This window comes from Canis aureus, chromosome 13 (genome assembly GCF_053574225.1).
Source record: "Canis aureus isolate CA01 chromosome 13, VMU_Caureus_v.1.0, whole genome shotgun sequence".
NCBI lineage: Eukaryota > Metazoa > Chordata > Mammalia > Carnivora > Canidae > Canis > Canis aureus.
This window is the reverse complement of record NC_135623.1, coordinates 58,798,145-58,824,589: the sequence shown is the minus strand read 5'-3', so window position 1 is coordinate 58,824,589 and position 26,445 is coordinate 58,798,145. Positions and strand designations below refer to the sequence as shown.

General features: G+C 38.7%; 1 protein-coding gene across 7 annotated transcripts; it reads left to right on the top strand.

The window, feature by feature from the left end:
- The first annotated feature begins 12,742 nt into the window (after nt 1–12,742).
- On the top strand, nt 12,743–17,974 carry LOC144282580 (uncharacterized). 7 transcript variants are annotated; one of them, XR_013351077.1, is made up of 7 exons: nt 12,746–13,908; nt 14,184–14,732; nt 14,825–14,971; nt 15,441–15,515; nt 16,504–16,700; nt 17,456–17,579; nt 17,682–17,974. XR_013351077.1 is itself a non-coding variant. In XM_077846450.1 (6 exons), the coding sequence occupies exons 3-6, from the start codon at nt 14,847–14,849 to the stop codon at nt 17,512–17,514; spliced, it is 456 nt and encodes a 151-aa protein (XP_077702576.1). In that variant the 5' UTR covers nt 12,751–13,908; nt 14,184–14,732; nt 14,825–14,846; the 3' UTR covers nt 17,515–17,974. The 7 variants fall into 7 exon arrangements, 1 of the variants encoding a protein (XP_077702576.1); XM_077846450.1 differs by having other exon boundaries at nt 12,751–13,908; nt 17,456–17,974; XR_013351082.1 differs by lacking the exon at nt 14,825–14,971 and having other exon boundaries at nt 12,743–13,908; nt 17,456–17,974.
- The last annotated feature ends 8,471 nt before the right edge of the window (nt 17,975–26,445 follow it).

Sequence of the window (26,445 nt, the reverse complement as noted above, 5' to 3'; positions counted from 1 at the left end):
GGTGGAGATCAAGACATCAAGATCATCCACAGTCCTGAATGGGGCATCTATGCTGTCTTGCAAACGTGTTTTCAATATCTCCCCCTGCCACACACTTTCCTTTTCCACAGCTTTTCTTCTTATATACATAAGATACATAATATATATAATACACTTGAAATATTTTGCTTTCTTCTTTTTTTTTAAGATTTTATTTATTTATTCATGAGAGTCAGAGAGAGAGAGAGAGAAGCAGAGACACAGGCAGAGGGAGAAGCAGGCTCCCTGCAGGGAGCCCAGTGTGGGACTGGATCCCAGGACCCCAGGATCACGACCTGAGCTTAAGGCAGATGCTCAACTGCTGAGCCACTCAGGAGCCCTGAAGCATTTTACTTTCATAATTCAAAATTCCTTAATTTAAAAATATTAATGGAAGCTTATTTACTTGGTTACTTATAATCAAACAAGGATGAATTTTCCCCACTATCCAGCCTCCCACCACGTATGTACTTGTGTATTCAATCCTACACCAGCTCCCCTTCAAAGTCCCAGATTTTTTTTTTTCCAGAGGAGGGAGGCATATGGCAAAGATCCAATACCCCTCTTTTCTTCATTCTTAGTAAATGAACCCTTATATTTTAGGGGGAGGGGGCAAGGCATCCACTTCAAATGCTACATATCTCAGATGTTTTTTGCAGCTATGAGCGGCCATGTGGCAAAGTCCTAGCCAGTGAGATTTAATCAGAAATGTTGGTGGGACTTCCAGAAAGGTTGATTAAAAAATGTTGCCTCAGTTGGGAGGTGGGGAATTTTCACCCATTCTGTTGTCAATAATCAAGTGTGATAGTTGGAATTCCAGCCTCCATCTTGGACAAGTGTAGACCTTGAAGATGGTAACCAAAGCTGGGATAATGCCCCAGAAGTATGGAGGCCTGAGGTCTTTATGACCACAAGGCTGCTATCCCAGCCCTGGATTGGTCACCTCTAGACTTCTATTATATGATAGAAAAAAATAAACTTCTGTCTTCCTTAAGCTACTGTCACTTTGGCTTTTCTATTACCCATAGCCATATAGAATTTCAATATGTATAGAAGTGGTTCCCCATCTGGGGCAAGTCAGATGGGAAGTTATTAAAGTCTCAGGGCAGGGAGGGGGAGAGGAAAGGGTTTTTTGTTGTTGTTGTTGAATGACCCGATGTTCAGTGTGCAGGCAACAGTGAGGGGAAGTTGTAGCTTCTTTGCCAGGGGCAAGATAATGAGCTCACCGGAATGGCAAGGGATGGGTCTCAGGGGTTAGCTTAACTTCCTGATGGTGCCAGGGGCTACAGCTGGCATTTGGCTCACTCTTTCCTCTTGTAAACATTCCCCTTGGTGCTTCCCCTTTAAATCTTAAAATTCTAATTTGGGAGTCAAAAATAATAATACTATAAATAGTTTCTTTCTCTTTGAATTCCTGCTCTAACAATCTTAATTCTCCTCTGGGAAATGTGATTGCTTCTGGCTAATGAGTGAAAAGATCAGGAAGTAAAAGGGAGAAAAACACAAGGATTAATATTTATGATACTATCTTACTATTCGTTCCTGCCCCCAGAATGTCTTCAACACTGTGATAAAATGAAAAAAAAAATGCTCAAGGAAATCACAATCAGTGTGATTTCTACTTATTTTTTAAAATTCTATCAAAAGAAAAATATTCATCAAACCTCCTAAGAAGTATTGTCTTGTATTGAGCATGCCTGTTTTAAGAGAAAATTCTCAAAACGAGAACCCATGAATACTGTAGATCTTGCTTAAAGAAAGCAGGAAATTATCAATCTTTAACAAATATTTTATGAATGAAAATTAGCTCTTTGAATAAAACACCTTGCCCATCTACCATCCTCTTGAAAGATATTTGCCATCACATTTCTTCCAATGCCTTTGGTGGCATTAAACGTTAATGAAATTATTGTTTTTCCAGAAGGAATTACTTGTAGAATTTTTCATCTTATTCTTAAAAAGTGTGAACGTGGAGATGTATTATAGCCAACCCCTTACATCGGGAGTGTTACAAGAGCAAACTGTGGAGAGTCTCTGTGAGAAGGTGGGGAGACCAGAACAAAATAGGGAAGCAAGATGAACTAAAACAGTTTCAAGTACTAATATGATTGGGATATTGGTGAAGAAAGAAAGAAAGAAAAACAAAACAAAACAAAACAAGAGTCTGTGACTAGGAGAAAGTGCTGGAGTTTGCTTTCACTGGGGTCAGAATGCCACCCCCTCATTGTTCTCCACTGGGGTTTAATAAATTTGACATTCGCCTGCTTTCAACAGAGGGTTCAAAGTACTGGTAGAAATAGCTTGCAGGCATGCACTTCAGGTGTAATGAAAGTAACTCTGTTTTATTTCTGGGTCTTAGCTGTGGCAGGTTCTAATTTTAATAAGATATTGAATCTTTGCGTGATTCATTCATTCACTCATCAAACATTTATGGCCATGTCATCCTTTCTCCCTTTCAGCACAGATGCACATTTTCTCTGTTTTTATCTCTTTATTTTAATTTGATAACCTCTGGAACTATATGCACAATGTATATGTGTATGTGTGTGTGTGTGTTTGTACATATTTATCTAAAATTATTGTTGAATTTAAAAAAATGATTTATGAGAAAATGAAGTTTTGGCAATAGCATAACTAATATGATTATTCTCGCTTATAGGACTTGTAATGTAGGCAATACAAGTTATACTTGATTTCCGAATGTGCCACTGATTCAATTTCAAGTTTTACTACTTTGTGATTGTATTGATTTTGCTAGTCCATTTGATCCATTTTTAATTTATTAAATTACAAAACCAGAGGTGGAACTTTCTTAGCTATCAGTCCATTCTAGCCAGTAAGAATTTATTTTATCAAGTGTAGTAACAGGAGAGTGAGATACATGGGTTAGGATTTCATGTGAATGGGAAAATTCTTCAAGTATTTTGATCATAATGGTATAGTTTTATATTGGATTCCAAACTTAAACGTGGTTGGGTACATTGTCATTTAGTTGTGAAATCCACCAACCTGCCTGAATACAGCCTTTTCACATTTAGACAGTAAATTGTGTGGTACTGAGATTTTAACCAGTGTTTTATAGTGAATTGTATCGATAAATATGTTTACAGGAGAATGAATGCTTTAGTGTTATTCTATTATTTAACTTGAATCAGAGCTGGAAAGTGGTGAGATATTCCTTTAGATACTTTCTGGTAAATACCTTGTAAGAGAGACATGGGTTTGACTTGCAAAATTTACCCTAATTTAACTTCATGGATTCATGGGTGGCTGATTTTAAATCTCTGGCATCTATACTTTTTAAAAATGACACAGAGAAAAGTCAGAGTTCCATTTATAAGGTTTTGGAGAAATAAAGAAAAACATAAACACCACCTGCCACTCCTCCCTCCCTTGCCCCATGCCCCAGCCACAGGATAGAAGGTACTCGTGGACATAAGCAGTCTCAGGATATATAGCATTCTTGATTTATCCTGGTTCTCAAATGTGCTGCAGAGATCCCCATTATTCCAGTTCTGGGGAGAGCTTGAGTAGTCGGGCTGGGTGTCTGGGAATTCTCCCAACAGGGTGGGTGTAAGGCCTTCCGCAGAGCCCCCCTCTGGGGTCAGTGTTTGCACTAGGACACTGCTCACCAGCCACCCCCCAGCTCCAGCCTGCCCCTGCAGGATCTTCATCTGACCTCTCATGGAAGGCCAGGCTGGTGAACGACAGCCCTCTTCTCTTCGCTTAATTAATTTATCTTAAACAAGGAGATAAATTCTATGATCTGCAATATTCTTCTGATTTGGTTGTGCTAACCAATAAATATGTGATCTTTGGTATCTCGTGAAATAAATACATACTAGTTTATTAAGGATGGAAACATAGACACAAGTGAAAATATCCAAATCAAAGGCTGACACCAGCTTTATTTATTTATTTATTTATTTACTTATTTACTTATTTATGATTTTATTTATTTATTCATGACACACACACACACACACACACAGAGGCAGAGACACAGGCAGAGGGAGAAGCAGGCTCCATGCAGGGAGCCCGACATGGGACTCGATCCCGGGTCTCCAGGATCACACCCTGGGCTGAAGGCGGCACTGAGCCACCGGGGCTGCCCCAGCTTTATTTATTTATTTTAAAAATATATTTTTTTAATTCTATTAATTGACATATAATGTAGTATTAGTTTCAGAGGTAGAGGTCAGTGATTCATCTGTCTTACCTAACACCCAGTGCGCATTCCACCGCATGCTCTCCTTGGTGCCCATCACCCAGTTACCCCATCACCCACTCCCTCCCCTCCAGCAATCCTCATTTGTTTCCTAGAGTTAAGAGGCTCTTACGGTTTGATTCCATCTTGTTTTATTTTTTAAATTTTTCCTTCCCTTCCTCTATGCACTTCTGTTTTGTTTCTTAAATTCCACATATGAGCAAGATCATATGATAATTGTCTCTCTGATTGACTTATTTCACTTAATATAATACCCTCTAGTTCCATCCACATCATTGCAAATGGCAAGGTTTCATTTTTTTGATGGCTGAGTAATCTTCCATTGTGTGTGTGTATATATATATATTACATCTTTTTTTATCCATTCATCCCTTGATGGACATCTGGACTCTGCATAGTTTGGCTACTGTGGGCATTGCTGCTATAAACATTGAGGTTCAGGTGCCCCTTTGGATCACTACCTTTGTATCTTTGGGATAAATACCCCATAGTACAATTGCTAGGTCATAGGGTAGCTCTATTTTCAACTTTTTGAGCAACTTCCATACTGTTTTCCAGAGGAGTTACACCAGCTTGTATCCCCACCAACAGGGTAAGAGTGTTCCCTTTTCTCTATATCTTCGTAGACATTTGTTGTTTCCCAACTAGCAAGTCAGGATTTTAGCCATTCTGACTGGTGTGAGCTGCTATCTCATTATGGTTTTAATTGGTATTTCCCTGATGCCGAGTGATGTTGAGCATTTTTTCATGTGTCTGTTGGCCATTTGTGACACCAGCTTTATCCTTTAAAAACTCCCGGCCTAGCTTTGTATAATCATAAACAGAAATCTCAGAAATATTCTTCTCACAAAGCGAAATGTTATTTTTATGTTTCTAACACTCTAAGGAGATTTCTTCTTTTTAAAGTTTGATCTCTCTCTATGTCCTCCGCTGTACCCTTTCCTTTGCTCTCCATGGCCTAGATCTCCCTAAGATCTGGTGGACCAACTCTCCCTTTACTCCCTTTCCTTCACTCTCCAGCTCTGGTTCTCCTCTTCTTCCTTCCTAGGCTGCTCTTTTTCAAGTGACAAATGTTAAATGTGTTGGTTGGTTTCATCTTTATGTTAGGTCAATGTAATATGTGTGATTTACGTTTGAAAAGTAAGTAAGCTGGGGAAATATTTGACAATCAAAGCTTGCTACTTCTTGTTCTTGGATTATAATCAATTCTAGTTGGTGATACCTGATAACCCTATGCTGCTGTCTATAAAGACTTTTCATCATGTTAGACTTGTTTTAGCTCACATGGATCAGGGTCCTACTGTCAAAGAGGACGTGCTCAAGATTATGTTCCTCTTGGAATTTTTAGAACAATGATTTATTTTTGTTTTCAATGGTTGAGATCTCTTGTCCTAACATCTCATACTTCCAAAAGAATTTTCATTCATTTTAATTTATTTTAGCTGTGGTAAAACATGCATTACATAAAATTCACCATATTAACCATTTTTAAAAAAGATTTTATTTATTTATTCATGAGAGACATGGGGGTTGGGGGAGCAGAGACATAGGCAGAGAGAGAAGCAGGATCCCTGCTGGGAGCCCAATGTGGGACTCGATCCCTGGACTCCAGGATCACGCCCTGGGCTGAAGGCAGACGCTCAACCGCTGAGCCACCCAGGCATCCCCCATATTAACCATTTTTAAGTGTACATGTCAATGGTATTAAGTACATTCACACAGTGCAGCCAATTTCCAGAACTTTTTTCATCTTGGGAAACTCAAACTCTGGACCCAATAAACAATTAAACAGCAACTCGTCGTTCCCCTTTCTCTCCACCTCCTGAAAAACCACCCTTCTCCTTTCTGTCTCTGTGAATTTAACTATGCTGGACACCTTATATAAGAGGAATATTACAGTATTTGCCTGTTTGTAACTGAGTTATTTCACTTAGCATCATGTTCTCAAGGTTCATTCATTATTTGTAGCATATGTCAGCACTTCCTTCCTTTTTAAGGCTCAATAATATTCCATTGTCTTGTCAAAAATCCAGAAATAGCAAAATCAGAACCACCAGATCAAAAAAAAATAGTATTCACTAAGAGTTTAGTATTCACAAAGGAACAGTTCACAAACTAGGAACTCTCAAACCTGCAGTGGCATGAGGTTCGGAGGTATATTGTCATAAGACAGCTCATATGGCAAAAATGTAATGATTCATTCAATGATTTCTTTCTTTATAATGGTTGGTTATAGCACTAGGGGTTTCCTAGTGATGAAGGAAGAAATCACGCCAATTTTTGTGAATAGCTTAAGCTTTGCTTATGATTTTCAGAGGCATTTATAAAAAAGTTGCTGAAATTTTTGCTTGTTATGCAGAATAAGTTAAAATAAGTTCTGCTTGTACGACTTAAATATCTGCTAGGGAATTTTCGAATCTGAGCTTCATTTTGGTTTTTCTTTAACAGTATGTGTATAGCACATTTTGCTTATCCATTCATCCATCAATGGATGCTTAGACACTTGGGTTGCTTCCACTTTTGGCTGTTGTGAATAATGCTTCTATGAACATGAGTGTACAAATAGCTCTTTGAGATCCTGTTTTCAATTCTCTTGGGTGTATATATGCCCAGAAAGTGAATTGCTGGATCTTATGGTGATTGTATTTTTAGCTTTTGGAAGAATTGTCATACTGTTTTCCATAGTCACTGCATCATAGTCATTCTCATCAACAATGAGCAAGCATTGCAATTTCTCCATATCTTTGCCAACACTTATTTTCTGTTTTTTGTTTTGTTTTGTTTTGTTTTTAACATAGCAGCCATTATCATGAGCATGAGATGGTATATTATTGCAGTTTTAATTTGCATTTCACTCATTATTAATGATGTTCAGCATCTTTTCCTGTGCTTGTTGGCCATTTGTATATCTTCTTTAGAGAAATGCCTATTCAAGCTCCTTGCCCATTTTTAAATAGCATTGTTGATTTTTTTCATTGTTGAATTTTAAAAGTTCTTTACATATTCTGCATATTAACACTTGATCATACATATGATTTGCAAATATTTTCTCCCATTCCATTTTTAAATAGCATTGTTGATTTTTTTCATTGTTGAATTTTAAAAGTTCTTTACATATTCTGCATATTAACACTTGATCATACATATGATTTGCAAATATTTTCTCCCATTCCATTGGTAGACTTTTCATTCTGTTGATTCTGTCCTTTGACACACAGAAGTTTTTTTTTTTTTTACACACAGAAGTTTTAAATTTTTTTTTAATTTTTATTTATTTATGATAGTCACACACAGAGAGAGAAAGAGAGAGGTAGAGACACAGGCAGAGGGAGAAGCAGGCTCCATGCACCGGGAGCCCGATGTGAGATTTAACCCCGGGTCTCCAGGATCGCGCCCTGGGTCAAAGGCAGGCGCCAAACTGCTGCACCACCCAGGGATCCCAGAAGTTTTAAATTTTGATGTAGTCCAATTAATCTATTTTCACTTTTGTTGCCTGTGCTTTTAGTGTCATATCCAAGAAATCGTTGCCAAATCCAATGTCAGGAAGCTTTCCACTGTCTTTTCTTCTGAGAATTTTATGGTTTTAGCTCTTATGCTCAAGTCTTTAATCTATTTTGAATTGATTTTTGTAAATGGTGTAAGATGAGAGTCCAGTGTCATTCCTTTGCATTTTGATTCCCAGGTTTCCTAATGTCATTTGTAAAAAGCCTATCTTTTCCTATTTAATTGTTTTAACATCCTTGTTGAAAATCACTTGACCATATACATGAAGGTTTATTTCTGGTACCTCTATACTGTTCCATTAGTGTGTTTCTTATGCCAGTACCACATTGTTTTCATTCCTGTAGTTTTGCAGTAATTTTTGAAATTAGGAATTATGAGACCTCCAACTCTGTTTTTCTTTTTCAAGATCATTTGGTCATTTGGAATCCCTTTAGATTCTATATGAATCTTAGGATTGGTTTTTGTATTTGTGCAAAACAAAAAACAAAGGACACAACTGGGATTTATAATATCTGGATCACTTTGAATAGTATTGACATCAGAGTCTTCATTATTGGTCACACAAAATTAATCTCTACTTCAGAGTTGTTATCCAGTTTATAAAGGAGAAAGGAAAAGAGCCAGGTTTAAGGAATTTCCAGAGATATGCATATTAAAGAACATTCACTCTGTGCCCTTGGGACTAGGAACTAAACATGTTCCTAGTTCTCTTTCTCTGATTGGTTCATCTTTTTTTCCCAGCCTGCCTCTTCCTAACAGAACTAGATATAAGCATTCCTGTAGAAGTGCTTCCATTTTTTTTTTTTTTTTTTTACTGGCTAATTGACAGAAATTTAAAAAGTGAAACACTTGAAGCATCTGTGCTACTTTCAGTTCCAGAAAAAACAGGGGGCTTTTATGAAGCTACCTGCCAAATAATAGGTCTATTATAAATGTAAACTCCCTCCTTGCTCCCATCAGTAATAGGCTTTTCACTACCGCCAAGGGATTTTTGCATTTGTCCAGTTGGCCTTTGATTTTTGTTTCTTCTTTTCAGGACTGAGAATGCGAATCTCTTTGACAAGGCTAATGATATTTTAGGACTTTGACAATCATTTTTGTTTATTTGTTTTCTTTAAGGGCCATTCAATCACTTGTTTTGTTCACGTAGATAAAACCTAATAAAACATACATCATGATTTTCAAAGTCATATTGAAATAATGGAAACCCTACCCAACCCTTTAAAGAAAAGACCTTACTTTAATAGATTTTGCTGAGTATCCTAGCAACCACTCCGTACTTTCTCAAAGCGAATTTTCACTAAATCCATGAAAGAGACACTTCAATTTTAGTTTCATTTTTTTCTACACCATTCCAAGAATTGGATCTTTTTAGATGTTTTCACTCTTGAGACTTCATTTAATGATCATTAGAAACATATTTGAAAAAAAAAAAAAGAAACATATTTGATGTTATCCTGCTCACACTAGCTCCTTCAGTAGAAGTGGATTCTATCAAATGGTAGATAGATGATAGATGTTAGATAGATAGATAGATAGATAGATAGATAGATAGATAGATAGATAGATGATAGATATTTTTTAATCCTATAAGCAGCTTGAAACTTAATGGAACAGTTGAATATGTGTTTGTGCCTTTTGGTTTTACTTCCACATATGCAAAAATACAAAACAAACCTTCTTGATCCTAAGGAAATATTGATAAACACTGAGGCTTGGAAAGCATAGTTCTTCTTGCTAATCTTGGTTTTCCTGGGTGATCTGAACAGAAAATTTATTTGGTTGTGTTTCAGATATTAGTTGTTCCCGACTTGATGGCTTTAAAAACACTTCTGAATGCAAATCCAAATTGAAATTTCTCCCAGGTGTGTTCCAGGTGCGTGGACAAGTCAAGCGTGAAATAGCAAGAACTGAGCACACATTCTGCAAGTAGGATTCAAAATTGAACAGGCTATTAAAATTAAACAGCGTTAACAATGCAGCTCTGAATAACCAGGGAATAATGCCTGCATAGAAAATTTATATGTGTGAGCAAGACTTATTTTCGTCTTTTTTGCTATCTTGGAAAGCAATATGAAATTGTTATGTGCATTGGTCTATAGGGATTTAGAATTCATGCATTGTTTACAAGACAGGCACTTAGTGTTTGTCTAGATATCTATGAGGATGTGTGTGTAAGGTCATGCATGTATAAAGGCAGGAAATTATTTTAATTAGCATTATGAAAATTCAGTTAGAGGGAGAGAATTTTCATGATCTAGCAGGCTTACTAATAATGCTTCCTTAATGTATTCTGGTGAAGTAAGCATTTAGAATTCAATATTTATAATGATAGCCTTCTTCTGGCAAAATGCCCATTAACAGAGTTGGAACTGAAGGAAAATACTTTTTCTTTTAAAATATTTAGGTATCCAATAGAGAGGTTTGTTGATTTCACCATTCCACGCATTCTTTATGAAATTTTTATTTAAGTGTAATCTAAATTATTTAAAATTGTATTCTTAGGGCCGTCTTAACATTAGTTTGGCTTTTTTAAAAAAGATTTTATTTATTTATTTATGAGAGACACAGAGAGAGGGAGAGATATTGGTAGAGGGAGAAGCTGGCTCCCTGCAGCAAGCCCAATGCGGGACATGCCCTGGGCCCAAGGCAGGCGCTCAACCGCTGAGCCACCCAAGCATCCCTAGTTTGGCTTTTTACACCCTTTGTGTTTATTTTTTTCATCCACTTTTAACTTGTTTAAAGAGTATTATTTCTTAAACTTTTGAAATGTACCACATTAAATCCTATCTGTTCTCCTTTACCTTTGGTTCTCTGGAGGGAACGGGGTTATTATTCGTTTTGGGTGCATTATAGGTGGTGGCAATGAGGCAATCTGGGCACAGAGCGACAGTGGCAGGAAGTGCCCACACCTTGGGGGTCGAAGATGGAGAAACCCCTCCACTGCCCTGTCTGGTCCTCCTCCTTGGCTTTTTTCATCCCCAACACCTCAATGCCAATTCTGCCAATAATCTTAGCCAGGCTGATTTAAGGATCCCAAAGGCTGAGACCACTTTTCAAGAGAAAACACCTATGAATAGCACACTTGAATTCCAACAAAACACACGTGAACAACACACCTGAATTCCTATCACCTGAGGCAAGCCTCAGCTCACAAGTCACAGAACAGCAACTATTCATTAAATAGCTATTGCATGGCATCCACTTGCAGCACATTGGCTATTCGGAACTCAGGAAGCATTTTCCAGAAAAATATTGGCATCTGGGTTGCTGGGTCTGTCAGCAAAAGCCCAAGGAAAGTGGACCAGCTTAACAACTGTTTAATTAAGCCTCCTCATCCCTTTTTTGATTAAAAAAAAAAAGTTCTGGTAACTGAACTTCTGTACACATTTGTATCACTCAAGGACTTAGGTCTCATGTAGGTTAGTTGTAAGCCAGTCCTTCTAGGGTTAGGTGAAGTAACTAAAGGTAGACATGGAGATGGCAAAAACGAGGGCAGACTGTGAACTTCAGCCACAGAAGCCTCCTCTGGGAACCAAACATGAGGGGGACCTGGGAGGAATTCCAGCCTGAGGGACCCAGGGAAGCAGAGGCAGATAGGAGCCCAAACAGCTGATGACCGAGCATTTCAGAAATACATTGTTCATTTTCTTTGGGAAAACAGACACAGAGACCAATGCCTTTTAGTATGCATTTTATTTCTTTTTTTTTTTTTTTAAAAAAAAGATTTTATTTATTTATTTGAGAGAGAGAGCCTGAACACAACAGGTAGAGAAGTTGGCTCCCCCCTGAGCAGGGAGCCCAATGTGGGGCTCGATCCCAGGACCCTGGGATCATGACCCGAGCTGAAGGCAGATGCTTAACCAACTGAGCCACCCAGGTGCCCCTGATTTTATTCTTAATAAAGTGAGTCAAATTTATGAGCAGTTCCCTAAAATGGGCTGACTGAGGGATCTTCCAAAGAGAGCAAAGGATGTCAAGTGGAAATTAATAATATAATTACTAATGGATTTATGCTCCTCTCAATGACCTTAAACCAGTCTTTTCTTAATGTCTTAGGTTTCTCCAGCTCCACAGCCACAGGACAGTTGGCATCCGGCCACAGAAGGGGAGAACTGAACCCTGAAAGCTCTGAAAAATAGCACCGTGATGCTGCAATGCCTTTAAGTAAAAGAGGAGAGCAGTCAACTCTGCCCAAAACAGAGCAGTGTGTTGCTTTGAATGCCGGTGCTTAAGGAGAGGCAAGTCTAATAATTGGGGAAAGATAAAGAAGATTCTGAATGGGACTTGTGCCCACTTTTAAAGGCTTTAACAGTGGGTGGCGTTGATTCTTACTGAACCTGTTTCTTTTCAGTGTTTCTACTTGAGTCTGGACGGTCACCCCTTTGTCCCCTCCAAGCTGTAGCTTGGCTCACCAATGGATGGAACAAAAATGTAACAGGAAATGTAACAAAAGGAAGGTAGATTCCTGAGATAAACTGGCAGGAAGTGGGAAAAGGAAGAGAAAGAAGGAGTATGGGAGAGGAGGATATTAAGGGAAAGACTTCTCACAGCAAGAACTGAGAGAGAAAGGGGAGCTAGGGACAGAGAACAAGAGAGAGAGGTGTGAGCAAGGGAGACCGAGAAAGGGCACAGTGGGGGACGGGGGAGGGGGGCAGAAGCTTCCATGCAGATCTCCTGGCAACAGTCTCTGGTTAGATGGTGCAGAGGAACTTTGCTCTCGAAGCTCTTTAGCTGGGCTTAGAGTGGGGCTGTGGACCTGGAAGGGCTTATTTTATGTCAGAGAAACCTGAAATCTTCTAGTGGAAGCCCTTGTTCTTAACCCTGGCTGCCCTTAACTGCAGGGACCTGCCTCATCTCCCAGAGATGGGCACTGGCCTGGGAAGAGGCAGTGTATTTTATTTTATTATTTTATTTTATTTTATTTTATTTTATTTTATTTTATTTTATTATTTTATTTTATTTTATGATTTTATTTATTTATTTGACAGAGAGAGAGCATAAGTGGGAAGGAGGGAGAGAGGGAGGGAGAGAATATCTGAAGCAGATTCCATGCTGAGCTCAGAGCCCAGCCCTGGGCTCGATCTCAGGACTGCGAGATCATGACCTGGGTCAAAACCATCAAGAGTGAGACACTTAACTGACTGAGCCACCCAAGCTGGGTATTTTAAAAAGCTCACGTGGAGGCTTCTACGTGTAGCTGGGCTTGAGAGCCTCAGGGTGGCCCTGGAGATGACATCGGCCAGCTGGGAGGTGCTGTGTTTGGGGGGTGCTGGCTGTGGGCGAGCGGTCATCCTTAGGAGCAGGCTTGTATCTAAGTACTTGCTTGTGTGAGTTCCTTTGAGGAAGAGGACTCCCAGGGTACTCTCCACGCTGACATTTTCTAAGGCCTTTGGGCCCCTCAAAAGCCATAGAAAATCTGGAAAAACATGGCATCCGATATAATTCACAAATAGCTTCTTTCAACTATACCATTTCTACATCATAAAATCTTTCTTTGTAAAAACAAAAGCTCCTGGTCACCCTTTGGTGAACTCTTCTACTGCCCAGATACACACAAAAGAGAAGGAAGCCTGTTAGCTTCTGACTGTCGCTTAATGTTGTCAAACTTCTCAAACACTATAGAATTCTGTTGTTGGCTAATAAAAAAGTTCCTGCAATTGGATTTTTAAAGCAGGGGGCAAGAAATTTGAAAGAAAAGATCCTCCTTAGCTGAGGTCTATCATATGATTATGGTTTCATAGCGCTAATGAGTATCTGTTAAGCACCAAACATTGTATGAGGTGAATTATCTAGGTACCTCATTTCATCACACAAGTCTCTTTCCAGGGTTCAAATATTGTTGGGAGTGATTGCAGAAGTTGGCCTGGAGATTACCAACAAGTGTCTGCGTTCCCTGGGAAATGGCAGTGGTATAATGGACTCTTTCCATAGAATTTAGAAGCCTAGGAGAACTCACTTCTCCATGTTGTGGTTTCTTCATTTATCAAATGAGGCGTTGAGACTGGTCGATTTTATACATTTATGAAAATAGCATAACGTATGGAGCCGTTGAATCACTATGTTGTACACCTGAAGCTAACCCAACACTGTAGGTCAGCTAAGCTTCAGTAGGAAAAAAAAAAACCATAAAGTGAAGATAAATTATGAAAATCATGGTAAGAAGTAGTCAGATAAAACTATGGGCCGTTGATTATAATACTAACATATTTTTGGTGGATGGTGCTTTAGAATTTCCATTTCCATTATAAATGTTATTATTTTTGATTCTCACTCACAGTTCCCCAGGGGGTGGAGGGGTGGGGCACGGGTAACCAGGGTGTATATCCCCTCACCATCCCTGGGAAAAAGCGGGGGAATAAGCCTGGGAATGTTATTCTTTCTTAAGAAATTCTACAGAAAGAGCAGTCAGTTTTTGTTTTCTTTCTTGCAGCGCGAAGCAGTGGGAAAAGTAAATGAAAGGTTGTATGATTGCTACAATAAATATACAAAGAAATGAAAAAGCTTGACTTTTTCAATATACATTGCAAACATTTCACAAATTTTAATTTTACTAAAGAAGAAAATCATGTGAATTGTTTCTCTCTAAAATACTCCACTTGAAAAGGCAATTCAGTCTCCTAGCAACCAACACTTCTCCAGATGAGAAAAATGTCTGGAGGAAGAGAGAAACTCCAATTACACACAATGAATAGGATAGAATTCTCATGGGCCTGGAAGAGAATCATAAAGGGTCTCTTAGTCCATTTCCATTCTCCCAGTGTCAGCTTCTGGGATCCTCATAGGCTCCAAACAGGGTCACCAGCAAGGGTCACCAGCAAGGTAGTGTCCTACCTTATGCCTACGCCTGGGGCTGGGGCCTCTTCCTCTCCCCCCCCCTCCTGGAGCTTTGCCCTTTCTGTGAGAGAGGGACTTTCATAAGCAGGTCCTGGAGATCCTCTAAAGCAGCCCAGTCCAAAACAGTAACCACTAGCCTCCTATGGTTAGTTAATTTTAAATTATTATTAATTGAAATGAAATGAGATGAAATGAAACAAAACGTCTGTTTCTCATTCACACATGTTCTATTTCAAGTGCTCAATGGCCACATGGGGTAATGGCTACCATATTGGATCGCTTGGACTCAGAATGCTTTCCTCACTGCAGAGTTCAGTGCTGCTCTATGGAGCACCAGCAAGAAGGCTTTGACCCGAGAAAGTGCAGTCGGGAGTGGGTGGCTGTGTGAGTAGACTTGAGATGGCCTCCCTGAACTTTACCGCCATGTTTAGATTTTTTTTCCTCACCATATTTCTACTTAGATACTTGGGGTTTTTCTGTAGTTGGAAAAGTAATTTTGATAACTGCTGAGTTATGTTGTGAATGTAACTAAGGGTTACAGACAGGAAGACTATGAGAGGACACGTACTTTTTTTGCAATCAAGAGATTGACATTTTCTACAGATTTACATCTGAAAGTTTATAGTAGCAGTAGGAACAGCAGGCCACAAATAACACAATTTACCTCAAGATAACTCGATTCAGGATAGTCTGAGAACCTTACAAACTATTTGTTTTGGTTCCTGCGATTTGACTAGCTTGTGAGGTTATGCTGGTATTCGTGCTTGGGGATGAACAAGGATTTCAAGACCAATTGGGATTTTTCTCCTCGATTTCCTTATCTTCTCAGTTTCCTTTTCCTCCTTATATGCAGCCCTCATCAGGTGTTTTGGGGGCCCCACCCAGCGAAACACCTGAAAGTCTTAGGAGAGAAGATGAAGCAGGAAGGGTGAGCTGTGATCTCGTATTCTTATTTTTTGATTTTTTAAAAAAAGATTTTATTTATTTATTTGATAGAGAGAAAGCACAAGTAGGCAGAGCAGCAGGCAGAGAGAGAGGGAGAAGCAGATTCCACGCTGAGCAGGGAGCCTGGTGGGGGGCTCGATCCCAGGACCCCGGGATCACGACCTGAGCTGAAGGCAGATCCTTAGCCGACTGAGCCACCAAGGCGCCCTGTGATCTCATAACCTGATTCCATCTGCACTGACACCTGAGGGTACTGGCTATCAAGACTCATCAGGAAAACATCCAGCACAGGCCACCACTGACACAAATCCCCCAACCTGAGCCTTAACTCTCACCTGGCTGGGGTGGGGGTGAGGGGTCAACACAGCCAATCTGTGCCTGTCCAAAATGGATGGGCTTCCACTCATGCTGTAATGAGTAACTCAGCTGAATCTCTAGTCATTAGTCAAAGAGACTTCTCATGCTCAAGTTTTCATTTTAATTCCAGGGCTTCCATAGTTCAGTCCACATTTATAAAAATTTGCCCTATGCCACCGAAAATCAGTTCTAGGCTGATCTTTCCCTTTCAATACAATTGAAAATTCTTTCAGCAAAAAGTACTCTTTTCCCATATACATTTCTAGATGTCTTTTGATTTGAGAAAGTATATGTCGGACTGAGCAGTGAAGTAGTAGAAGGAAAACCTAAGTAATCTCTGAAACTTTGACCTTATATGTATAAAATGTGGATTATTAAGATATGGCTAACTGTAAGGACTCCGAGCTTATGTGCCCCAAAGACGCTGGCCATGACATGATTGAACAGCATCGCCAACAGGGAGGGTATTTATTGACATGCTCAGCAAATGATACAGCACCCGTATTTCTGGCCACAGAGGATCGATTTTATATTAGAATTCAAGCAAGAATCGATTCATAGCACTAGTGGAGGTTTGAAACTCTCCTCTCTTTCCACGTGGCTGCAACATTCAGGGTGGAGACCATGGCAGAGAACAATCAGATGCACAGACCCGGTCAAGAAGCTGAAAGGTGTCAGCTCATGATTTCCTTTCCTTCATACACGGAGCTGGCAGCCAGAAATCCAGAGCAGAGTAAAGGGAAGGAGAAAGAGCAACCTCCTGGAAATCAGTTGACAAATAGTAATCAAAGGAGAAGAGCGATAGTCTCCAGTAAGACTCAGTTTGGCAACTAATTTTTATGCAAATCAACTTAGTCCTAAAGCTCCCATTTCTCTCTAGTAGTAGGGAAAAATAATCTCGCCCATCCAACGAACTGCAGTCACTTCTGGCTTGAAATATAGTCAGGTCAGGATTTGAACTTCTTCAGGTGGAATTTTTCTGGGCTGGCCCCCTTCGCACACACACACACACACACACACACACACACACCCCTACACGTACGCACGCTTCCCTCCTGTGTGGTTGCTCTGGGACACAGCTAGTTTTCCCCCTTGTGGCTCCAATTGTCACAGGGTCCCCCTGTGAAGCTATTTTCTCTTAGGGTTCCAAACAGGAATTAGGGAACGGGCCTCCCATGCTTTTGGATACCTAAGCACATTTGGAGTTTCAGGACAGCCTCTTCCTGGGATTAAGATGCTGATGACCAGGTCTGGGTTGGGGTGGGGCATGGAGGGGCCATTTTATTGCTTTCTCTCATCTTCTTCACCCTTCTCTCTCCAGTGCAGGGAGGGGCGCCCTCTCTTTTCTGTGGGGAAGGAAACTGCACACATGGGGCCTGCTGCTTCTCTGTGTGGTGGTTTACAGCACACCTCCAGTGCTCCACTTTCTGGGCCTGTGGAAACACAAGTCCTCGTCTCTCTCAACAAAACCAGACTCCTGTCAATGAATGTGTGGCTTTCTAGTTTGTTATTTCTGTAATAGATGTGCAAAAACTAATTAAGCACTTTAATGATATCTTGTTCTAGGTCTTACCCAGCCCAGCCTTCTCCTGGAAACAATGAATGCCATTGATTCAAGATGCTGAGAGCCCAGGGGCTAATAGAATTTTTGAGGAATCAGTGGGAATGAAGAATGTATGACCCTTACTAGGTCAAATATAATGCTCTAATGATGATGACCGTGATACCTGTCAGTGTTGAGCTTTTGCCATGTGCCAAGCACCGTCCTAATACCTTTCTTTGTCTGTCTCAGGAAATCCTCAGATCTATTCTGTGAAGTAGGCTAGGCACTATTCTCGTCCTACTTCACCGATGAGGAAGCCAAATCTCAGGGGAGCATGAGAAACATGACCAAGCTGTCCATCTGGGAACTAGAAGAGTAGGGATGTGAATCCTTGCAATCTGGCTCCAGGGCCCTTACTCAGAACCATCACGCACTGCTTCCTTCCAGAGTGTCCTGAATGTCCCCCAAACTATGGGGCAACTAAAAATATTATTTAAAGAAACCTTAAAAATTATTAAAGCATTTTTGCCATATGGTGTTAACTATGTACTCTTTCATACTTTGAAAGAAAACTCCTGAGATAAGGCTATTTTAGAGTACTTGAAAAGAAAGAGTTTCCCAATTGATTTTCTGAAGTTACATTACCCTATTACTAAAAAATAAAACCTGATGAAGATAGTCTAAAAAGTGAAACTTTTGGGATCCCTGGGTGGCGCAGTGGTTTGGCGCCTGCCTTTGGCCCAGGGCGCGATCCTGGAGACCCGGGATCGAGTCCCTTATCGGGCTCCTGGTGCATGGAGCCTGCTTCTCCCTCTGCCTGTGTCTCTGCCTCTCTCTCTCTCTGTGTGTGACTATCATAAATAAATAAAGAAAAAAGATATTTAAAAAAATAAAATAAATAAATAAAAAGTGAAACTTTTAATGTGAGATAATATTAGAAATATATTTCTGCCACTGGTTCCTGAGACAGACTTCCAAAAACCGTTGCTATTTCCCAAGTGATAAGAACACTAAGAGCATCTTTCGTGCTGATGATGTGACTCCTAGATCACTCCTGGTTGGGGGCCGGTCACCAGAAAGACCAAGGCATGATTGGAAGCTTGAACGTTCAACCCCCACCCCCACCCCCCACCTCTAGAGAGGACAGAGAGGCTGGCAATGGAGCTAATGATCCATTATGCCTATGTGATGAATGAAGCCTCCATAAAAATCCTAAAATACAGGATTCTGAGAGCTTTCATGGGGAGTGAACCCCACGTCCAATATGCCAAGAGGAGGATGCACCTCAACTCCATGGAGACAGAGGCTCCTGTGCTTGGGACCCTCCCCGACCCCTTTGTATCGCTTCACCTGGCTGTTCATCTGTATCTTTTATCACATACTTTAATAAACTGGTAAGCATAGGTAACTGTTTTCCTGGGTTCTGTGAGCCACTCTGGCAAATTAATGAACCCAAGGAGAGTGTCCCGGGAACCTCTGATTTGTAGCCAATTGGTCAGGAGCACAGATAACAACCTGGATTTGTGATGGCATCCAAAGAAGAGAGGGAACAGTCTTCCTGTGGGACTGAGTCTTTAAACTGTGGGATCTGACCTATCTCCAGGCAGATCATGTCAGAATGGGTTAAACTGTTTGGTGATGGGGGAAACGCCCCACCCATTTGGTGACCAGAAGTGAATGTTTTATGTGAGTAGTAAACGCGACACGCAGGAGAACTATGGGCTTTTCTGGTATAATTCACTACAAGGATCTAGAGGCCGTATTTGACTTGCATGTATGTGTTTGCCTAAGCCGGTAGTATTTCTAAAGATACCTATATTATTAATAGGGCCATGCACTAGGTTTCATCTATTCCCTACTGTCTTACACTTGACTGATTCACACATTTATATTATTTGCCAGTTCTTGAAGATATTTGAGTTGCCACTAAAATCACTCACGATTGTAGATATTTAATGGTATATACAATTTATTAGATCTTTTAAATTTGCAGAAAAATCCCTTGAAGCGTTTGATCTATAGCTCTTTTCAATTTTATTACCTGAAAGTTTTGAATCCTGCTCATGAGAAGATGTCACAGAGGGTCCTCTAGAGAGTCAGTCTGTCAATCACTAACACTCATATCTCCAAGTTTCATTCTCTAGTGATGAAAGAAGACTCTTCTACATATTAGGAGTGAAATCATCAGCTGTCAGGATAGCAGTAAATGTGGAGATTTGTGAATGTTTTGGTACATACTAGCAAGTATAAAATAATCACCTGTCACAGCCAAGTGAGGCTTAATCTAGAATATACCAAGGGCCAGGGCTACTAGGAATAAATTCATTGAAATAAATAAGAAGTGGCCCCAGGAAACAAGAAAACATGTGGAAATTAAAAAAAGAAGGCCTAGAAAATTCAGTCTGGGATGTTTGTCTGTTTGTTTATTGAGGTACAATTGACCTATAACATTATATTAGCTTCAGGTATATGACATCACGATTTACTATTTGTATATTGTACAGAATGACCACCACAGTAATTCTAGTTTCTGTCATCAAATAAAGTCATAAAAACTTCTTTTCTTGTGGTGAGAACTTTTAAGATTTACTGTCTTAAGAATTTTCCAATATGCATAATACAGTATTATTGGCTATATTCCCCATGCTGTACACTACATCCCCATGATTTATTTATTTTATAACTGGAAGTTTGTACCTCTTGACTCCTTTCACCCATTTTGTCTATTCTCCAACCTCCCTCTCCTCTGGTGACTACCAATCTGTTCTTTATACCTATGGATTTTGTTTTGTTTATCCATTTGTTTTGGATTTTGGGGGGATATAAGTGAAATCGTAAGGTATTTGTCATTCTCTGACTTATTTTGCTTAGCATTACACTCTCAAAGTTTATCCATTTTGTTGCAAATGGCAACATTTCATTCTTTTTTTTATGACTGAGTGGTATTGCACTGTATATATAAACTACATCATCTTTATCCAATCACTCATTGATGAACACCTAGGTTGTTTCCACATCTTGCTTTTGTAAATAATGCTGCGTGAACGTAGTGGCGCATATATCTTTTTATTCTTTCCTTCTTTACTATTTTTTTAATTAAGGCAACAGTTATTAGACACCTCATCCAAGTACGAAAGCTACACAAAAAATCACTATTTTAACTCACAGAACTGAAAATTTGTTTTCTGTTGCTAGGTTTGATTGCATACGTCTTTTCAAGTTATTAGTTTCCATTTTCCTTAGATAAATACCGAGAAGTGGAATTACTGGACCATATGGTAGTTCTATTTTTAATTTTTGAGGAACCTCCATATTGTTTTGTACAGTGGCTGCACCAATTTACATTCCCACCAACAGTGACTGAGGGTTCCCTTTTCTCCATATCCATAACCATAGATGTTATTTTTTGTCTTTTTGATAACTGCCATTCCAACAGGTAAGAAGTCATATTTCATTGTGATTATGATTTGTATTCCCCTGATGATTAGTGATATTAGTATCTTTTCATGTCGATGAATATGTCTTATTGGAAAAATGTCTTTTCAGATCCTCTTCCCATTTATTAATCAATGCGTATATTTTTGCTATTGAGTTTTTAAAAATATATTTTGGATATTAGCCCCTTATCACATATATGACTTTCAAATATCTTCTTCCATTTAGTAGTTTGCCTTTCATTTTGCTGATGGTTTCCTTTGCTATGTAGAAGCTTTTTAATTTGATACCATTCCACTTGTTTATTTTTGCTTTTGTTGCCTTTGCTTTTGGAGGCAGATCCAAAAAAATCATTGCCAAGACCAATGTCAAGGAGCTTACTTCTTATGTTTTCCCTTTAGGAGTTTAATGGTTTCAGGTCTTACATTTAAATATTTAATCCATTTTGATTAAAGAAATGGTGTAAGGTAGTAGTCTACTGTCCTTCTTTTGTACATGGCTGTCCAGTTTTCCCAGCACCATTTATTGAAGACACTGTCCTTGCCTCATTGTATTTTCTTGTCTCCTTCATTGTAAATTAATGGACTAGCTTTGTTCCTGATCTTAGAGGGAAAGCTTTCAGCTTTTCACCATCGAGTATGACATTATCTATGGGCTTGTCACATATGGCCTCTATCATGTTGAGGTACATTCCCTCTACAGCCACTTTGTTGAGAGTTTTTAGGTTGGATTTAGTCAAGTGCTTTTTTGGGGATCTACTTAGATGATCATATGATTTTTATTCTTCATTTTGTTTAGTGTAGCAAGAAACTGCTCCATATACATAAGCAGATCCTGAGGGCAGTGAGAATTTGAGTCAGTGATATTCCTAATTGCATCACAGATTCATTATGAAAAGTTTAGACTTAACAGACTTTATGTAAAAAGCAGGATGCAAATAATACATTAAAGTATATTATAAATATTTAATTTATTATATAAATACCAAAAATATATTCAAAATAGAAAAGGGTCTTTTTATATGAAATGGGGCCAATGATAATTATCTGAAGAATTTACTCCCATCTTTTGACATTATTTGGCTGGATAAATTATTAATCTGCATATCACAGTTATCAAAAAAAATTTAAAAATAAGACAAAATGTCTTTCTACCCATATGGTCTCTGCAAACTGTCTGCTTGTGGGAGATTTGTAAATGTGAACATGAATGTGCAATAATCTGATGTGTTGGAATGAAATGCCTTTCTTATAGTTGGAGAGAGAGAACTGTATCCCCCACACAGGGATAACCTCTACAAAAACCCCTGGCTTATGCTTTGTGCAGGACTGAAATGTCTGTGCATTTCCCAAGTGATGGTGCTGGATTTTCTACATATAAACTAGAAAAATTTAGCATTCTGGTGAGGTGATGTTATACTATGGTGGCGTGTTTTTGAGAGGCAGGGAAAGTAGCCTTATGTGCATTATTATACTGTGCTGAAGTCAAACAGTTGGAATTGTCAGATCCGTTTTACAGACTACAGAGAGTATCTCTTATATGTTCACATAAAGGGATTCTTTCAGGAAATATTTTCCCAGCAAAAGGCAGAAAATGAAAAGTCTGACATCTGAATAATGTTAATTAGCTGCTGCCAACATGTGAGGTAGAGATCTTTATCCACCATGTCTAGTCTTCTGTTTTTATCGGATCAAGGATGTAGGAAATGGCTGGTTTTCAGTGCAAAACAGAAATATGGAAATCAGAGAAGATAGAGAATGGCAAGTAGATCCAGGGAGCCTCTAGGTCCCATTTAAATTAAAAGGCTGTTTGCCACCCAAGTATGTCATGATCCATTTCAGGGTATAAGAATATCTCTTTCATGCTACTAGATTCAGCTAGGATTTGATACCTACTAAGATGGCAGTTTAACCTCAAAGATTTACTCCTATCTCTACATAATTCATGTTTTCGTTTGTTGTTTTGTAGCAAGGAGGGAGTTTGGAAGTTCTTCAGAAAATTAAATGTGGTATATAGTTTAAAAAAAAAAAGGCTGTTTGGAATTTTTCCAATATCCAATATATATGAGTTTCAATATTTATTAACATATTTGAAAAACTATTTTGTGTATGTAACTGTGTTGTTAGTTACATGGCTTACCACTCAGGGGGTTAAGGTTTTGTCACTTTATCCTGGGGTTGTATGGAAGCTGTGCTGGTGATTTTATCTGTATGAAAAATGGTTGAATGTGGAAAATTAGCATTTCAGATGAACATCTTTTGATCTTAAGACCTGAAACTATAACAATACTGAAGAAAATGTAGGGGGAAAGTTTTTGGTGTTGGTTTGGGCAATGATTTTTGGAATTGACACCAACAGCTCAGGCAACAAAAGCAAAAATAGACAAGTGGAATTGCATTATACTAGAAAGCTTCGGCATAAGCAAGGAAACAATCAACAGAGTGAAAAAAGGCAAACTTTGGAATGAAATAGAAAATATTTGCAAGCATATGTCTGATAAGGGGTTAATATCCAAAATATATCAGGAACTGATATAACTCAATAGCAGAAAAACAAATAACCTGATCAAAAAGTAGGCAAAGGACATTCTTCAAAAGAAGACGTACAATTTTAGTATCTGTGCTGCCAAAGCGAGCACAAAAGAAGACATAGAAATGGCCAACAGGTATATGAAAAGATGCTGAACGTAGGTAGTCATTAAAAAAATGCAGATCAAAACCACAGTGAGGTGAGGTGTCATCTCACACCTGTTAAGTGGCTATTATCAAAAAGATAAAAGGTAGCAAGTGTTGAAAATGTGGAGAAAAGGAAGCCCTGGTGCGCCCATTGGTGGGAATGTGAATTGGTGCATCCATTATGGAAAACAGCATGGGGGTTTCGCAAAATATTAAAAATAGAGCTACATGATGATCCAGCAATCCCACTTCTGGATATATTTCCAAAGGAAATATAATCAGCATCTTCAAGATGCACTTCTATGTTCATCGCAGCATTATTCAGTCATAAAGATTTTGAAACAACCTGAATGTTTGTCAATGGATGAATGGATAAAGAAATATGTATATGTTATATCCATTATTCTAAGTGAAATAAGACATAGGAAGGCAAACAATGAATGATCTTATTTATATATGGAATCTAAAATAGAGTCATAAAAGCAGAGGGTAAAATGGTGGTTGCCAGGGGCTCAGGATAGGGAGGAATGGGGAGGTGTCCGTCAAAGGGTACACATTTTTCAATTTTACAAGATAAATAAGTTCAGACAATCTAATGTACAATATGATAGCTATAGTTAACAATACTGTGTTGTATACTGAAATTAGTTAAGAGGGAGGATGTTAGGTATTCTCACCACAAACACACAAAAGAAAGAAAATGTTACCTTTGGAAGGTATGGATATGTTAATTGTCTTGATTGTGGTGATTATTTCACAATGTATATCAAAATATCCCACCGTACACCTTGAATATATACAATTTTTATTTATCAAGTATACCTCAATAAGGGTGGAGACAAAATTTTATGATGAGAATGGCAAACCCGTTAGTGAACATGGGCTTCACTAGCTCTACCTGCTGGTCCTCTTGGCCACCAGGCCCCATTATCTAGATAGCACATCACTGAATTCCTGGAGCTAGGACATCTTCATATTTTTGGCTTTATGATCTCCTACTTGTTTCCTGTGATAGTTTCTTTAGGCCCCCAGTTCTACAGGTAACAAATATTTGCATTTTGTCTAGGGCTCAGCAGTCATGAAGATCTTGGTTTTACTGCACCCAGAATGGAGGTGTTTTAGCAAGAAACAGACCATCCTAGAATCCCTAGCCCAGCCAGAACTTCACTGTGTGTACAAGCAAGCCAAAAACAGCACAGAGAGCTTATCTAAATGGAATGGACACGGGTGGGGCATGGGGATACTGAGAGCAAAGGAGGACTGGATTTCCTCTGGCATTTGCCACTAGCCTGGCCATAGTCCTCACTGTGGCCAAAGCAAGTCCCTTTGTCTTGAAAACTTAATTTAAAAAAAAAATGGTAAAGATCCTTGAAGAAGAGTGAGAAGGAAAGTTGAGAATCAGAGACAATGCTTAATTGCCTCAAGCACTTAAACTAGTCGAGTTCTTGCAGGATCAGTGCCATGATTTCATTCTGCAAATATTTGTCTTGCCTTGAGTGTGAATTCTGTTGTGTCATAGAACCTGCTTTGTCTGAATAACTCAAAACACAAAAACATTTACTAGGATCAATGGTTTTTAAATTCACATCTTTGACCAGCCTTGCCTCACCTTTTCTATTTTTTATATTTTGTCATAATAATGGAGGGAGGAGTGGGTGGTTTACAAAAGAAACATAAAGAAAGCAACTAAGTCAAGTAGTAATCCTGGAGCTTGCTGTCTGGTCAGTCAGCCAATCGTTTCCATGATGAATCCACTTAGACTTACTTTTCAATATTGATTTATTTATAGGGCATGAACTGGTAATTAGTTATTGACTCTGTGAAAAACAAATTATTTATAAAGCATTTATTCTATGATGCCACATGATACAAATGAGCTTTAGAATGACCAATGACTTTTCAGAACAGTTAATTCCTACATACAAAAGTCTCCAACGGCTACCATGCTACATATGAGAAATCCAGTTCTAAGTGATTTGAAAACAATCATTCTGAGAACAGCTTTAAAAAAAAAATAACCTAGTATATGAGGTGAAATGACTGAGAAATAGACTTAAAGAAGGAAAGGAAAGAGCTCAACAAAGCTATTTTGTTCAAAGCCATATCATAATATTTGTGAATTTCTAAGGTTTCCATTTGCCCACCTACACGGACTCCCTCTTTGCAATGCCCTTGAACAATTGCTCTGAACCTATTATTGGTATGTTATTGGACAGGTCACTTTACCTCTCTGCACCTCTATAATTTTTTTCTCAGCCTTTCCTTAAAAGTAGCATGCTTCCAGGTGTCCTTGGTTCTTGGGTAATCAAGATGATAGAACATGTCAACATTTCAAGATGGACTTGAAATTTCAAAATGAAACAAGTGCCTTAAAAAATACTAGAAGACATTTGCCTCCACTTTTGAAGTTGTCACCATATCTGTTATCCACTTAGCTATTCATTTATTTTTTTCAATAAGTAGTTCTCCAGGACTTGTACATCCCTTGCTCTGCATTTATATTGGCAAATAGAGTTAATTACATTCCTGTCTTCTGAGAGCTGACAGCTATAGTCTGGAGCTCATATTAGCTTCTCAAAAGACTTTAAAAATTTCTCTGAACCAATAGGAGATTTAACCTGTGAAGGGCACCTAAATAAATGTGTCTTTCAATACCCTTAAATAATCTGGTTAAGGGAAATCAATAGAGCCCTCCAAAGGGAGTCACTTAGAATTATGGAAAGCGAAGTTTTTAATTTAGAGTTCCTAGTGGTAATTGAGTGGCTGTTAATTTTAAGGCTTGGAAAAAGAAATACTAGGAGAATTTCTCCGATCCTTAGCTCCTCTTGTATGTGTGTGTGTGTATATATATATATATATATATATATATATATATATATATATGTTAAATTATATATAAATTA